This window comes from Eucyclogobius newberryi, unplaced genomic scaffold (genome assembly GCF_026437365.1).
Source record: "Eucyclogobius newberryi isolate DKJ021-1_F unplaced genomic scaffold, fEucNew1.0.hap1 SCAF_4, whole genome shotgun sequence".
Taxonomy (NCBI): domain Eukaryota; kingdom Metazoa; phylum Chordata; class Actinopteri; order Gobiiformes; family Gobiidae; genus Eucyclogobius; species Eucyclogobius newberryi.
In genome coordinates, this window is record NW_027316056.1 from 9472226 (window position 1) to 9489324 (window position 17099).

A 17099-nucleotide genomic window follows, 5' to 3' on the forward strand; every position below is an offset into this window, starting at 1 on the left:
TTTTGACTAGTCGACAACTAAAACAATCGTTAGTTGAAACCCTATTCTACATCCTAGAAACTCCCTCTGATTCACAGACTTACGTGCACAAACAGCTAAACCAGATGACCATGTTTTTCTCCACCTCTCAGTTGAATTATTTGAAAAGCGACATAAACTACGAAGCCTTTTTCCTGACAATCGTTTCAACCGTCTACATCAGATGTTACCTCAGAACAATTCTGCAACATTTATTTGATTTGGATGAAAGGCTTTCCCCCTAAAATGCCACATATGTAAATCTGATCCTTTGCGCTCCACCGTCTCTGTACAAAGTATGTTTAGATCTGTGTGTGTTACCTTGAGTTTGTCTGGTCTCAGGCAGCAGAAGAGACAGTTTTCATCCAGGGACCAGTCAGACACCTCCCCAGGCTCGCAATCTGAAACAAACAACACGTACCATTAACACTCGCAGAATCTCCAGCGACTGACACACCTGGCAAACTCCTCGTGAAATGGACATGTTTTTCTTTTATGGACAAAGTATGTGAAGATGTACGTTTTAAGACGCCCGAAGTGAAATGTGTCCTCTATAAATTTGACCTATCATTTAATTGGACAAACTGAAGAACAGCGGCAGACCCGAGGACCTGTGTTGACATGTTGAGGTAGGATCATAGGACGAGTAACCCCCTGGACAACTGGACAATGCGCTCCAGGGCAGTGCTTCCCAACTGTCTTACGACCCAAATGAGTTTACATCAAAACATTCCAGAAACCTGATCATTTTAAGCTGAGCTGGAGGTCAGGATTCTCTAGTGGAATTCACTGTCGGATTCTAGATTTGTTAACCTGGTTTATGGGTCATACTTCTGTCATTACTGGGCCTGTCCACATCTTTGTCACAAACGCCCCAAAATGTGGTTCCATTTTTCAACTTCAAAGACATGATTGTTGTTAAGTTGAGATCTGTTTTATTCAGATCTGTAGAGTTTTTTGTAGAATCCAGAGCAGTCGGAGCGTCATGATGAGCTCTAACAAAAATTGTCAGGACAATACTGATCATTTTCCCAAAATGATATGGCATGAAATGACTATAAACTCAGTAAGTCTATACCAGGGGTGGGCAAACTATGGCCCGCGGGCCACATGTGAAAATAAATAAATAATAATAATACTTTTTTTTTTCCTTTTGTGCTTGAGGCATCTGTCTGCACTTGTATCCTTAATAAATATGACGTGAAATGAATAAAATAATAGATTCAATAGTCTATATTTGACAGAAAAGTGATATTTTATTTGATATTTTTCACACCAATGATCACGGGCTGGCCCTCCGCTACTTGCCTGGATTCGAATATGGCCCTCGGAGGAAAAGGATTGCCCACCCCTGATTTATACAATGCAACTAAGTGTATTATTGAAAATCAGAAATAGGTAAATTAAATTTGAATATTTGAAAACAAACCAGGCTCCACAGAATGATTATTTTCTAAGAGTAGTGTACGAGCACATGTTCATTAGCACCAAGGAGTAGGTGAACTCTTCTCGCTTCTGAGGGTCAGGGGTGAAAGGTCAAAGGTGAGTTGCACCATTGTGACACTTCCATTAACCCTGAGAGATCCCCCCTTAGCTCGGCTCCCGCTGAGAACGCCATTATACATGTTTTTGGACTCGTAATTGACGTGAAGACAAAAGCGTTGTGATTTTAGAGCCCTTTTTTCCGTCAAGGGCAAAGACAAGAAAAGCCTTATTTGTGACACGACGAGGCGACGGCAGAAATGGATTTGCTCGTTACTAAACTCGTCTCTGTCAGAAGCCTTGTGATTCAATGCGAGTCAGGACCAAATGTGCATCAAAATTCAATCTGCGCAGCGACACATTCAAGACAACTACCTCTAGCTTTTCATTTATGTTACGTTTTATTGTTTATTATTGCACGTGTTTGAATCAAATATGTGTTTATTTTAAATTAACCTCATGAAATAAACCTGAGCAAACAGAGACATCGAGGCCAAATGCGTAATTTAGCGTAATATTTATTGTGTTTGTTGACTGTGGCAGGTACGAGATTTCACGTGTTCATCTCAAAATAAACGTCATGAAACTCTATTGAATGACTGGCAAACTAAGGCGACAACCGACATAACACGCTTTTTAAAAAAATAAACAATAGTCACGCTAACGATTGAGGCAAATTCAGTAAATGTATAATTGTTTTCCACTCAATTTTGGCTCAATATTTGTATTGTAGATGATTGATTACCTAACACATATATTTCCAAAAGGCAATGAGAAAACCAGTATTGCAAAATTTGCCAACATCAACAAGACAACTCTCCTGAGAAACCCTAGCTCTTTTTTTTATATTTAGCAATGTTAAATGTTAAATGTTTTGTGTGTGATTATACTGTCCTAATACAAAAAAGTGTCTGTTCTCTGACAGTGTATTTTCAAAAGGGACCTGCAGGGGGAGCTCTATCACTGAAGTGATTTAGTTCTGCTTTATGGCTCTGTAACATAAAAGTAATGATTTTCATCAAAGTATCAAGTAGTTTTGCTTCTGTGGCCATTAACCGATATTTGCCGATACCGATTTTATTACCGAAATTATTACAAAATCAGTGGCGGCTGGTGGTGCAAAATATAGGGGGGGCTATTTGACATGACCATGTTTTTGTTTTGAATATTTAAATTGAATATTTAACATTGACTGTATGGATACATATTTTGAATCCACATTTGCAACTGAATTAATTATGTAAACACTTAATTTCCACTTTTGTTCACTATAATACAATGACTTAGAGGCAGATTCCATTTGTGAGAAAATACATCTGACATGAAATTACATTTTACACATTTCTGATTTATTAAATATCAGATTGAAAAGAGCAAATCAAAAATCTCAGTGATACTGTAACTTATAGTGCAGAGTAGACATTACTACATGAAGAGGAAATAAAAACAAATAATTGTTGGTGTTTCATAAAACAGCTTCTAAGTGGCATTAGTTTCCCTGAACTACATGTGTAACATTTACATTTTTATATTTAATCATCACAGACATTATTGCTGTTGGAAAGTTGTCATTTATAACATTCTTTCATAGGTTTTCTTATAACAAAAGCATATTTTCATGAATAGAAGTAAAGCGATACTTAATTCTTAGCGTTAGCCTTATGCAAGTAATAAACTAAAAAAAACACTCCTCTTTAGTGTGTTTGTTGTCATGGTAACGGAGCACGGAGTTTGACAAACACATGTCTCGGCTCGGATTGACATGAAATCTGCCGCTTTCACTTCAACACAAATAAAGCAGCTCATGCAACTGCAACAGTTGAGCAGCTCATTCTGAGTCGTTTTGGACGTACCTTTTGTCACAGACGTCTGTAGATGCAGTTTTAAGACGTAAACAGTGAAAACACAGGGCGCGCTCACATGCCTCTGTCTCTAACGTAAAAAGCGTAGCTCCATGGCGTAACTTCTACGTTGAAAAGGGCGCTCGAGATAGCGCCCATCAGTCGCTATTTTCCTATGGCTTAAGCCATAGTGACGTAGTCACTTTTGATTGGTTAAAAATCCCCATTGCTTTTCTATGGGGCTCTGGGGCGCTTTTCAAACCGCCCTACGGCAGAGGACCACGCGGCGCACAAACAAAGTATACATCTATATCTATTTATAGATATATATTATTATTTTACACATTTACACAAATAAGATATTTCTGAATAAATTATATTGTTTTTAGACACAAAACAAATGTATGTAGTTGGCAGATTGACAGGGGGGCGGGGCCCCAGCGCCCTTAATGGACCAGCCGCTGCTGTACAAAATGTATTCATCTGCAATATTAAATAATGAGTTGCATGATTGAGTAAACATAAAAGACATAACATGATTTTTTGATTTCCCTTTTTACTCATGAGCCTGTTCTCGAGGACAAACTGGGTATGACACTGGAACACATATGCATCAGCCATTCCAGTCGTAATGTGAGAGTTTCATATTGTTTCACACCTGGTTGTTTGTCAAATTCACAGCTGACAAAATAACACAAAGCCGATATTAACCTGGGCGACGCTGTTGTTATATGGCACTTTGAGCTGTGTTTGTCAAGCAGCTGTTTCTCAGTACCCATGATGCACTTGAAGCACTTCACGTGGAGGGTTCATTCACCCTCACGCTTATGCTCTGCCGTCGTGTGTGAGGTGGGGTTAGTGTCTTGCTCAAGGGCACTTAAACAGCCAGAACAAAAGGAAACGGGATTAAACCGTCAACGTTTAAGGAAAGTAAAAGCCACTTGTTATTCACGCGAAGAGACGTCTTCAAAAACAAACGCTCAACCGCAACAGATTCAGGATTTTCAGACGATACATTTCAGTACGAGAACAATAAAGTGTCAAATCTCTTATCCAAGACTCAACTGGGACAAAACCTGAACTTAAACCAGAGATTTATATTATTTCTGTATTCTAGCATGATAATATTTTTTTTTTACTGTAAATTCATGTGTAATTTGTGGAAAACTAGGACAAATTCTGGATTGAAAAGGAAAGATCCTCCAGCTCAAGATCAGGACCCCTGATAGGTTTAAGCCTAGAGACTTAGACGAACGGGAACAATAAAAAGTACATCTCTCAACCTTGAGCCAAACAAACAACCTCCACATAACCTGGAATGTATAAAACCTTTTTGTGTTAGATCTGTGTTAAAGATGGTGTCGCTGATTTTCTCACCGCAAAAGGAGGAAGTGGCTATTCAAACCTCTCACAAACCCTTTGGCACATCGTTAGAATAGAAGATAGAATACACTGTAGCTTTATAGAAGTTAATCTTGGGCTCACCACCACATCAAGAGACGAAAGATATAAAGAGAAGCAGTAGAAGAGAAGAATCAATTCATTTCACATATTTCCACTCTCGCTGCATTTAAGACGTCCACAGCACCGGGAACAACATTTTTTTTTTGTTAAGAACAGACTTTAAAGCCAGAGGAACTATATAGCGCCACCCAGAGTTATAGGGGTAAAGGTTTTAGGAGTTTTTTCTAGACTTTGAATTGAAACTCTGCGGTGAGCCAATCAGCACGCTGCTTTTGGCTCTTACTTCCGGCTTGACGAGAAATTAAATACTTTTAATATACTTTTAAATACTATTATTCCATGCAGACCGTGTCCATCTTGTCTTTACAATATGCTCTTCGGGGGAAAACACAAAATGTACTGATTCACACAAAAAAAGTCACGTATACCGGCTTTAAAGTGCTGAAAATAATATTTTCAGATCAATAATCACAAATCACAAAACTGAATAATAAGAATCAATAGACATCTCTAAACTTGTACTTTTTTAGCATAAATACGTCAACAAAATGTGACGTTTATCAAACCTGCAGGACAACCAAATGTCAAAAGGCCTCCACAGAACGCCCTGCTCATTCTCCGCTCAATTATTTACAATTAAACTCTGCAATATTCACGTTGACGAGACCATTTCCTTCACAAACGACTCTTCAGTCACTAGTCGGTCTTTTAACAGCGCGGACAATCCCGGCGTGTACAATATTGAATGTGCCCGTCGTGTATGTGTGTAATGCATGAGTGAAAATGACGTCCTTGATCCAGAAATATTCTAAAAATGCCTTAAGTTGGGTGGGGGAGGGTCACATGACTGGGAATGCCGAGCTGACCTCCTTTTCTCTGCAAAAGACACGGAAAAACTCACTCCCAACCGCAGAATATACGACGTGATAAAGATGGTTGCTCAGTTAATGCCATATTTTACCGCTCCAATGGTACAATTAGAGTAATTCAGTGAACGCTCTGCTCCATCGAACCCAATCTTCCTCCATAACGGCTCGGACGGTGTAATGGCGATGCATCAGAAACGTGGGCAAATGTGGTCAAATGTGCTTCAATGTGTTATAATATCAACTCCGATTAAGTCTAGACACTGGATAAACATACTTTACACATTCAAATAACCACGGATGGTAAAAGTACAAGTACAGTACCAACGTAACATTGTTAGGTATTTTTAACTTAAGTACATTTGACAGTGGAGACTTATTTTTCCACTACTGTACATTTGAGAGCAGAATCTATACTTCAGTGTATTTTTGAACTGGACTTAAAAGTAAAAAGTACTTTCTGTTTGAGGTGTTATTTTTTATCATCTTCATGGTGAAATCTTGAATACAAAGAAACCTTTAAAGGTTTTGAGCAAACAAGAATATACACATAAAGTCAAGAAACATTGAAAATCAGGACAATTCTAATTCTAAGATCTTTACTCTTCACATGTAAATATTCCTCAAAACTCTGCGTAAAATACTTTTAGTTTTTTACTCTAAAAGTTCAAATAAAAATAAATTAAATAAAAAAACAGTAACATAATATCAAGCTAAAACATTAATACAACATTCAATAAGTTAACGCATTAATAAACACACATATAGACGAACGATATGGAATACAACTTTTATTTTATTAAACGGCCAGAGATTATCTAATTTAAATAGTCTACTTTACCATATTTAATATATTTATACATATACTTTTTAGATGTGATACTTTTACTTGAGTAACATTCTGTATCTGTACTTTTACTTAAATAACAAAACTGAGACTTTATCTAAGTCTATAACTTTCCGTGATTGATTGAAATAGATGCTGCTGTGGCTGTGAATGCAGAGACAGTCCCGGGGATGCCCTGACCGCTGCCCGGGGATGCCCTGACCTCTGCCCGGAGATGCCCTGACCTCTGCCCGGAGATGCCCTGACCTCTGCCCGGAGATGCCCTGACCGCTGCCCGGGGATGCCCTGACCTCTGCCCGGGGATGCCCTGACCTCTGCCCGGAGATGCCCTGACCTCTGCCCGGAGATGCCCTGACCGCTGCCCGGGGATGCCCTGACCTCTGCCCGGGGATGCCCTGACCGCTGCTCGGGGATGCCCTGACCTCTGCCCGGAGATGCCCTGACCTCTGCCCGGAGATGCCCTGACCGCTGCCCGGGGATGCCCTGACCTCTGCCCGGGGATGCCCTGACCTCTGCCCGGAGATGCCCTGACCGCTGCCCGGGATGCCCTGACCTCTGCCCGGGATGCCCTGACCTCTGCCCGGGGATGTCCTGACCGCTGCCCGGGATGCCCTGACCTCTGCCCGGGATGCCCTGACCTCTGCCCGGGGATGTCCTGACCTCTGCCCGGGGATGCCCTGACCGCTGCCCGGGGATGCCCTGACCTCTGCCCGGGGATGCCCTGACCGCTGCCCGGGCATCTCACGCTCAGTCATGTGTTTAATGCTAAAATATTTTGACTATTTGCTCTGATTGAATTTGTGTTATTAATCAGGGCAATAATCATAACAAGTTGTGAACCTGATTATCAGATGATATTAAATCCACTAACGACGTATAAGACTTTTGAGAGAGCGGTTGTAAACACCTGGACGTTGAGTGTTTTTGTAAATAAGTGTATTTTATCTCTGAACAGCTTCGTTACTGACCGTTCTGTCCACATCTAGTTTCACTCATGTGTTTTATGAAATTGCACTGTCCTTTTGCAAATAAATGAACATCATCTTCCATTATCATACAAACTGTTTGTATTAATCTCATGTCTAAAAGTCAGTTAAATTGATAACGATGGTGTAACTACCGAGGTTTAACTTGAACTAAAAAGGACATCACGCTCCGGACAGATGATTGTGTCTGGATTGGTAGTTAAGTCGTTTGTTATAAGATAAGATAAGATAAGGCAAGGCAAGTTTATTTATAGAGCACATTTCATACACAAGGCAATTCAAAGTGCTTCACAGCAGGAAAAATGCATTCAATCACAAAGAAATTACAGAAACAGAAATACAATAAAATTAACTAAATTAAAAATTATCAATCCAACTGATTGTTTAAACTAATAAAATCACAAACAAAAGAGATGAGTGCAAAGAAAAAATCCTTTCAGTCATATGCGCAGCTAAACAAAACTGTTTTTAGCTTAGATTTGAACATTGTCAGAGTAGAACCTGTCTCACATCTTCAGGAGGAATGTTCCAGATTTTAGCTGCATAAAACTGAAACGCAGATTCCCCATTTTTAGTCCTGACTCTGGCACCAGCAGGAGGCCGGTCCATGTTTAGTCCTGACTCTGGCACCAGCAGGAGGCCGGTCCATGTTTAGTCCTGACTCTGGCACCAGCAGGAGGCTGGTCCATGTTTAGTCCTGACTCTGGCACCAGCAGGAGGCTGGTCCATGTTTAGTCCTGACTCTGGCACCAGCAGGAGGCTGGTCCATGTTTAGTCCTGACTCTGGCACCAGCAGGAGGCCGGTCCATGTTTAGTCCTGACTCTGGCACCAGCAGGAGGCCGGTCCATGTTTAGTCCTGACTCTGGCACCAGCAGGAGGCCGGTCCATGTTTAGTCCTGACTCTGGCACCAGCAGGAGGCCGGTCCATGTTTAGTCCTGACTCTGGCACCAGCAGGAGGCCGGTCCATGTTTAGTCCTGACTCTGGCACCAGCAGGAGGCCGGTCCCTGAGGTCCTCAGAGTCCGAGATGGTTCATATGGCACTAACATATCCAAGATGTACTTTGGTGCAAGGCCATGGAGAGACTTGTACACAAGCAGAGCTGCTTTAAAGTCTATTCTCTGAGCCACAGGGAGCCAGTGCAGAGACCTGAGAACAGGACTAATGTGATCATACTTCCTGGTTCTAGTCAGGACCCGAGCAGCAGCGTTCTGGATGTACTGCAGCTGTTTTACAGCTCGTTTGGAGAGACCAGTGAGCGGCCGTTACAGTAGTCTAATCTACTGGAGACAAACGCGTGGATAAGTCTCTCTAAATCTGGTTTTGACACTATATTTTTGATTTTGGTAATGTTTTTTAGATGGTAAAAAGCTGGTGATGTTATTGATTTGACGTGGCTATTAAAGTTCAAGTCTGAGTCCATTATTACCCCCAGATTTCTAATTTGGTTTGTAGGTTTTAGAGCGAGACTCTGGAGGTGACCGCTAACACTTTCTCTTTGTTTCTGTGGGCCAAAAACGATTATTTCAGTCTTGTCTGAGTTCAGCTGGAGAAAGTTGTTTTGCATCCACAAACTGATCTGTTGGATGCAGTGACAGAGTGAATCTACTGGTCCATAGTCACCTGCCGATAGTGAAACATAGATCTGAGTGTCGTCTGCATAATTGTGATAGGACACATTTTCACTGCGTATCAACTGACCTAACGGCAGCATGTAGAGGTTGAACAGAAGGGGACCCAGGACTGACCCTTGGGGCACTCCACAGGTCAGGGTCATGTGGTCTGAGACACAGTTACCAATTTCAACAAAGTACTTCCTGTCTTCCAGATAGGACCTTAACCAGTTTAGGGCAGTGCCAGGGATGCCCACCCAGTCCTCTAGTCTCTGTAAGAGGATCCCATGATCGACAGTGTCAAAAGCAGCACTCAGATCTAACAGAATTAAGACTGAGGCTTTGCCCGTGTCAGTGTTCAGGCGGATGTCATTTGTCACCTTGACAAGAGCAGTCTCAGTGCTGTGATGAGGTCTAAAACCTGACTGAAAAACATCAAATGAGTTGTTTATTAAGAGGAAATCTGTGAGCTGTTGGTAAACAACCTTTTCAAGGACTTTGCCCCAAAATGGCAGATTAGAGATGGGCCGGTAATGACTCAGTACTGCGGCATCAAGACTGCTCTTCTTTAGGAGAGGCTTTATGACCGCAGTTTTCAAAGACATTGGGAATGTTCCAGATTGAAGCGACATGTTAACTATGTGAGTGAATGGTGCTAACAAACTGTTCAGCACAGACTTTAGAAATTTGGTGGGTAACACATCGAGGCAGCATGTAGATGAACTCAGACTGGTGATGATCTCATGGACAGTTTTGTCAGTTACTGGTGCAAAGTGAGTTAGCTCTAAGTGGTTTTAGGGTAATTTTTTGCATTGTGGGATTTATAGCATTTTTAATGCCCTGAACTTTGTCATTAAATAATAATGCAAACTCATTACACTTGGATGTGGAAATGAGTTCTAACGGCAGCTGAGCTGGAGGGTTTGTTAATCTGTTTACTGTGGCAAACAGGACACGCGAGTTGTTACTGCAGCTTCCAATTATTTCAGAAAAATATCTTTCCCTAGTTCCACATAAGATTAGGTTGTACATGTTCAGCTTCTCTTTGTAAAACTCTTTTTGAACCTGGAGCTTTGACTTGCGCCATTTCCGTTCGGCCCTGCGGCACTCCCTTTTCTGTGCCCTGACCGAATCATCATTTCTCCACGGCGCGTTCTGCTTATTTTTAACCATTTTAGCCTTTATAGGGGCAATGGTGTCCAGAACGTTCAAAACACTAGATGTAACAGAGTTCAACAAATCATTTACATTAGAACATGAGACATTTTCAAAGTTTATCATTTCCATAAACAGTGCACCTGTGCCATCACTTATGTGTCTCCTCTGAACAACTGCAGGACCAACCGGAGGTTTGGGAGAAACAGACAGGTCAAAGAAGACACAGAAATGATCAGACAGAGCAACATCGATCACATTAACATTTGAAATATTTACCCCCTTTGTAATTATGAGATCTAGAGTGTGTCCTTTGCTGTGGGTGGGGCCTCTCACATGCTGAGTAAGACTGAAGGTTTCAAGGACAGCATCAAGCTCTTTAGCATTTCTGTCACAAATATTATCAACATGCACATTGAAATCACCTGTAATGACCAAACCATCCAAGTCTGTGCATACGACTGAAAGCATCTCAGTAAAATCATCAATAAAACTTTGGCAGTGCTGGGGAGGCTTGTATAAAACAATGAAGAGAATGGATGGAGACCGTTTTAGCTCCATTTTAAAGGATACATACTCAAATGATGAAAACACCCCAAAAGACAACCTGCGGGTAATTATTTCATCTCTAAAGACAGCACAGACTCAGAAGATAAGATATTCCTTTATTGTCCACACAAGGGGAAATTTTGGTGTTGCAACGCAGTAGATACAGAGGAAAAGGACAGATAACTTAAAGGAAGTTTAAAAAACACTCTTAATAGAAGAACTCTTATAAACAAAACAAAATACTCTTATTAACAAAAACTCCACTCATATCTTAATAGGGAATGGAGGAAAATTAACAAATAAAAAAATAAATAATAATAATAATAATTAAAGCCGCAAGTGGCAATGATCGGCCCTCGCCACGCCGCCGCCGCCACGCCGCAAGAGGAGGGGGCGCTGACGCGCCCCAATGGTCCTTTTATTACGCCTTCTACTGAATCTGTGACGCTGTCACATCTTCTCCCCTTTGTTTTACCATCAAAAAGCAATTCTATTTTGAATTCTTGGCAAAATGTGCGGCTTTGCCGCACAGACACCGTGACTCTTTGAATAAAAATGTGGATACCTTTTGATGGTCCTGAAGATGAGTCTCACCAAATTTCAGATTAATAGGGCTGATGCCCTAAGAGGAGTTTGTGAAAGTATAAAGTGTAAACATGTTCTGGCGATTTCCCCATTGGAATAACGTGGGAGGTTTCGGTCATCGTTACGGCAACGCCATAACAATTATGACATGGGTGTCATTTACTTTTTTGATGGGGATGCTAAAATTGAGTTGTGTGTCAAATTTCATATAATTTCGCAAAACTAAACATTTAACCTCCATATAAAATCTGTAGGAGGCGCTGTGGCGCCAAATTAATTTATTTCACTTCAAGTAGGTTTAGGGCAAAGAGTTTAACAACTGATTCTAATTTGACGCAATTCGGACTTTATCTGCGCAAACGGCAGAAATGTTAAATTTGGGAGATTTCTGAAATTCTTGCTACAGTTTGCGGCTTCGCCGCACAGAGACCGTGACAGGTATCAATGTAATTTGAATAACTTTTGATGTCCCACTCCTCAGTAGCATTTTCACCAAATTTCAGCTTTTTAGGGCCAACGCCCTGGGAGGAGTTCGTAAAAGTACGACGTTTGGAAAAACTCCCGAGTCATGTTTAGCCATTTTTGAAGCAATATGGCCGACATTTGGTTGGGCGGACGGCGTTGCCGCAATAATATTTTTTACTTCTCTTGTCACCATCTACCTCTGCGCCAAATTTCATGATTCTACGATCAGATTTTTTTTGGGTCATTTCCTATCTCTCAATGCATTTTTGGTACATTTGGGGGCGCTGACGCGCCAATTTTTTTTATTTTAGAAAAGGGAAATAGCCAGAATGTAGAGAGGCACGATTTTTAGAGGTGTGCAAATTTTTGTGACTTTTCGTCAATGTTCACTGGGTGAAAAATAGAGGGGTTGGTCCCGAGAGAAGAAGAAGAAGAAGAAGAAGAAGAAGAAGAAGAAGAAGAAGAAGAAGAAGAAGAAGAAGAAGAAGAAGAAGAAGAAGAAGAAGAAGAAGAAGAAGAAGAAGAAGAAGAAGAAGAAGAAGAAGAAGAAGAAGAAGAAGAAGAAGAAGAAGAAGAAGAAGAAGAAGAAGAAGAATATTCCGATGCGAAAACAATGTTTCCCATTTTTCAAATATCATAAACTATACATTTTCGGAAAGCGCTCGCGCTTTCCTACCTCTTGGTGTGGGTCCCTGGTCACTGACGGGTACTTTCGATAATTTTGAGTGGGCGCCGCCCACTTTGTGTTTTTAGCCCTCTATACAGTAATAATGTTCAATTTTTGCATTACATGCTTAAATGCACGGAACATGCAAGAGATGGGGAACGTATTCGTGAGCTACTTAGCGCAAATGAGTGCAATGTAAAGTGCTCGTTTAGTGCGCACTTTTGCACGGGCTTTGCCCGTTTACAACGGTAATGTTCCATTTTCCTACTACTAATTAGTATGCACGGGGCGTGCGTGAGTGAAGGAGTGCGTTAGTGAGTGTTTGGAAGTGGGCGAGCGCTTCGCGCTCGATTTCGTGCGCACTATGTGAGAATGCAGCGCACTACATGAGAATGCAGCCGTGCTTTGCACGGCCTTACAAGATTAATAGGCCTCTCGCCAGCTTGTGGCGCTCGGGCCTAATAAATAAAATAAAAATAAAATAAAACAAAAATAAAAATACACAAGTAAATATCTACTGAACAAAAATGTTACGAATACACACTGAAACCATTACAGTGACGTTTGGCTCAACTCTCATGACTTTTCTGTTGCTAAAGAAACATAAAATGACAAATTTGCGTCAGCTACAATTCACGTCTTTGGAGTTGACTTTCTGAGGCGATAATGAAAATTATTTTAATGTTGTTTATTTGTGCTATGAGCTGGATGATGTTGAGCTGGGATCGTTTACTTACCTTGAAAAAGTGTGATATCTTTGACTAGTCCAGGCCCAAACAAACCTTCCAAGATGCTTTCAAATCCTGCAACGACAGGAAAGACAAAAATCATAAATTTAACGTACAAAGAGTAAACTGATGACGACTCGACCGTCAAAATAACTTTCAATAAATTCGTTTTTTGAAACTCTACTACAAAAACAATGTTCAAGATTTAAATATATCATGAAAGGAGTGAACAGAATAACTATGTTTTAATTTGGGAACACACGACAAATGTCTTGACGCTGATGCTATCGATCACTTAGCAACGCGGCTAGTCTGCTAAGCTTAGAAGGACTCCAGAGCCAGTGCACTGTATTCTACCTTATAGTGTTAGCATTAGCTGTTAGCATCATCCATTAGCATTAGCTGTTAGTGTTAGCCGTTAGCATTAGCTGTTAGCGTTAGCCCGCAAAAGAAAAAGCACAAGTTATGAATAATCCAGAGGGTTTGGGCCGATACAAACCAGTCGACCACATTTAGGCCAAAGCCTCGTTAAAGGTCATTTTGGTGCTTTGTTTTAGGTCATAATTAAGGTAGAACTGTCATCTGAGCAACACGTTCTGACGTTGTGCTTCCGGTGAGAACTAATCCTCCTCTTTTATGTGTAACTGGTGAGGAGAGCAGATAAATGACATAAATATCAAATATCATTCATTACTGTGTGATGCAAGTCAAAACTGTGACAAGCTTTTTTGATCGAGTTTGAGCAGATGAAGCATTCTGTGTTTATGACTGTCTATGTCAAAACTATTTGTGAATCGCTAAAACATGAAGAAACAAAGAAGTAGGCTGACAGAAATCAACGCAAACCAATCAAAACTCTGGTAGGTGTAATCTTATAAAATTCTGGTAATAAAGCTCTTAACAGCAAATACGGATAGAATTAAAACATATGAAACCTTTCTCACGGTTTTCAGCTAGAGATGACAAAAAATAACCAAAATGTTGTTATATCGTGTGGTCAAAACTCTCACAATAATACTATTCTTTGCTTAAAACACATTGTTTTGTAGCAAAAACAGCTTTAAAAAAGCAAGGGAGTTCAGTTCAGAGCAGACAACATGAAGACAAGACTGTTAGCACCTTTGTATTTGAATTCTTACACTAATTATTTGCACCAAAGGCTTGTCAAGGCATTTCAAAAGTAGAATATTTGTAATACTGGTCAAAGCACATTGAATATGATATCACGTGATGCATATGGTGACGATATTGTACCCAGAGATTTGGACATTTCATCCCTTTATCCTTTTTTAAGCAAAACAAAGGAGTACATTTGTGCACAAAGGGAGCGCCTGGTGTCACTTCCTCAAGCCCATAGTTTGAGACAAACGCAGCTTTAACGCGGCGCTCCGTGTCACTCTCTCCATATTAACTGTAAACACTGCTCCTCTGTTGCCTGGAAACCACATACAGCGAAACATAAATATCACTCGACCCATCCCCCAAAAACACACAATATTCCTTCACTACATTCATTATCAACACAAAGAGGCACAAAACAAAAAGGCAAGCTCCGAGGGCAAGGTGTGCACGAGAGAAAGATCGGGATCGAAAAGCAGGAATCAAACGTTATTGGCGACGTTCTCAGTCTTAAGCGGATTTTGACAGATGCTCCATAGTTAACGTTACCTACAGCAGTATTTTTAAACCCTTTTCATCACGATAACACGTTTTAAAGTGTGATATATAGAAAAAAAAACAGTAATCTAGAAGATGCTTAACACCACTGACACAATGAGATGGGTGATTCTGAAGGTACATTTAATAAAACATAAGAATGAAACACTTTCTATCCTGTTCTTGTGCTTTTAAATGTTAAAAGGTATATATATTCTTGTTAAATCACGTTTGAAAACAGCAAAAATATGTTACTTAAATAAATAACACAGTGTATTTATTGTAGATTCTCTAAATGTGTGTATAATTCTAAGTGTTTTCTTACTAATGGCTTTGCTGGAACACAGTCCAGACATTTTCACAGACATGGACTAGAATCACAGACGACGTTGTATTCATTACAATTCAACCCAAGGTAAAACTAATCTTGTCCAAACAGCACAGAAGATCTCAGAGCTCTAAATCTGGAGAATTAGAGTGTTTTCTGAGGCTCTGAGAGAGGATGATCTTAGATAGTTCTTTATATCGATCTGTTTTTTGGTAGGTATTGTTTAATCTATCATTTCACATTTTTTTCATAGGTTGGCTCTCAGTTTCCTTTTGCCCTGGAGCCTTTAAACGGAGCGTCCGGCTGCGCGCTCGCTCTCTCGCACCTTTTCCTCGCTCTGTTCCGCCGCTCCCTTCTGGCTCGCATGGTTTGGTAGCTTTTTGTTAGCTTTAGCTTTTGTTTGGGCTGGTGGTCCTCTTTTACTTTTCCTTTGGGGTTTAGCTAGGTCTTTAGAGGCTTCGACACCGGCTTCTACGGCTCCTACGGCTCGTACAGCTCCTAGGGCTCATACGGCTCCTAGGGCTCATACGGCTCCTAGGGCTCATACGGCTCCTAGGGCTCATACGGCTCCTACGGCTCATACGGCTCCTAGGGCTCATACGGCTCCTCCGGCTCCTCCGGCTCCTCCGGCTCCTCCGGCTCCTCCGGCTCCTCCGGCCCTGTGCGCAGTTGGCCCAGGGTTTTTTCTTCCTCTTTATCTCTTGATTCAATACAAGAAGAAAGCGAAACCAGCAGTTAAATAAAAGCTTTGGACTCAAATGGACTACATTTGGCCTCTTGTGTCCTTTAAACATATGTTTCTCTTGTTTTGGGTCATAACAGACGATTTACCCAACAGGATTCATCAAGCGAGTGTGACAGAAGCTAAATACTGTCCAGCTCTGTTTTTGATGAGGGTTTGATCATGTTTAAAACCTGCAAAAAGTCAGTGTTTCCTTTAAATCGTTTAAGGAAAAACAGTAAATCTGTGTTTTGTTTTCGCTCGGACGCCACGATGATGAGAACTTTGCAACATGTTGTGCAGCGACTTCACAGAGACGGATCCACAACACACATTTCCTCATTGCAGCTGGAAGAATAAAGAGCTTTCTGAATGAATCACATTAACATTTCACTTGTTTCCCGCAACTCTCAATCTGCACTTTTCCAAGACGTTTATTTGTGTAGCGACAACAGCCACTGGATTTGTATCAGTCACACACACACACTCGCACACAGACACACACACACAGATACACGAACACACACTCGCACACACACTCGTACGCACACACACACACATGCAAAAGCACAAACACACATTCGCACGAGCAAGCACGCACACACAGACACAGACACGCACGCACACACACACACACACAAAAACACACACACACACACACAAACACACACAAACACACACACACACAAACACACACACACACACAAACACACACACACACACACAAACACACACAAACACACACACACACAAACACACACACACACACACAAACACACACACACACACACACACAAACACACACACACACACAAACACACACACACACACACACAAACACACACACACACACACACAAACACACACACACACACACACACACACAAACACACACAAACACACACACACAAACACACACAAACACACACAAACACACACACACACTCACACACAAACACACACACACACACGTATCAGCCTCATTATCCTCAAACTGCACTGGCTCGGCTCCAAAAACAAACGAGGTAAAGAGCTGAAAGTCCAGTCATGTGCGAGGCTCTGCGTTCATGTGCGAGGCTCTGCGTTCATGTGCGAGGCTCTGCGTTCATGTGCGAGGCTCTGCGTTC

General features: G+C 41.1%; 1 protein-coding gene across 1 annotated transcript in view; it reads right to left on the reverse strand.

Annotated features, from left to right (window-relative positions):
• Positions 1-17099, reverse strand: part of lcor (ligand dependent nuclear receptor corepressor) — a 140338-nt gene that overhangs the window by 51087 nt on the left and 72152 nt on the right. The window contains exons 2-3 of the mRNA XM_072463706.1: positions 13277-13342; positions 340-419 (exon numbers count right to left, since the gene is read on the reverse strand). Coding sequence (XP_072319807.1) covers positions 340-419; positions 13277-13342 — 146 coding nt within the window. The remainder of the gene's footprint in view (positions 1-339; positions 420-13276; positions 13343-17099) is intronic.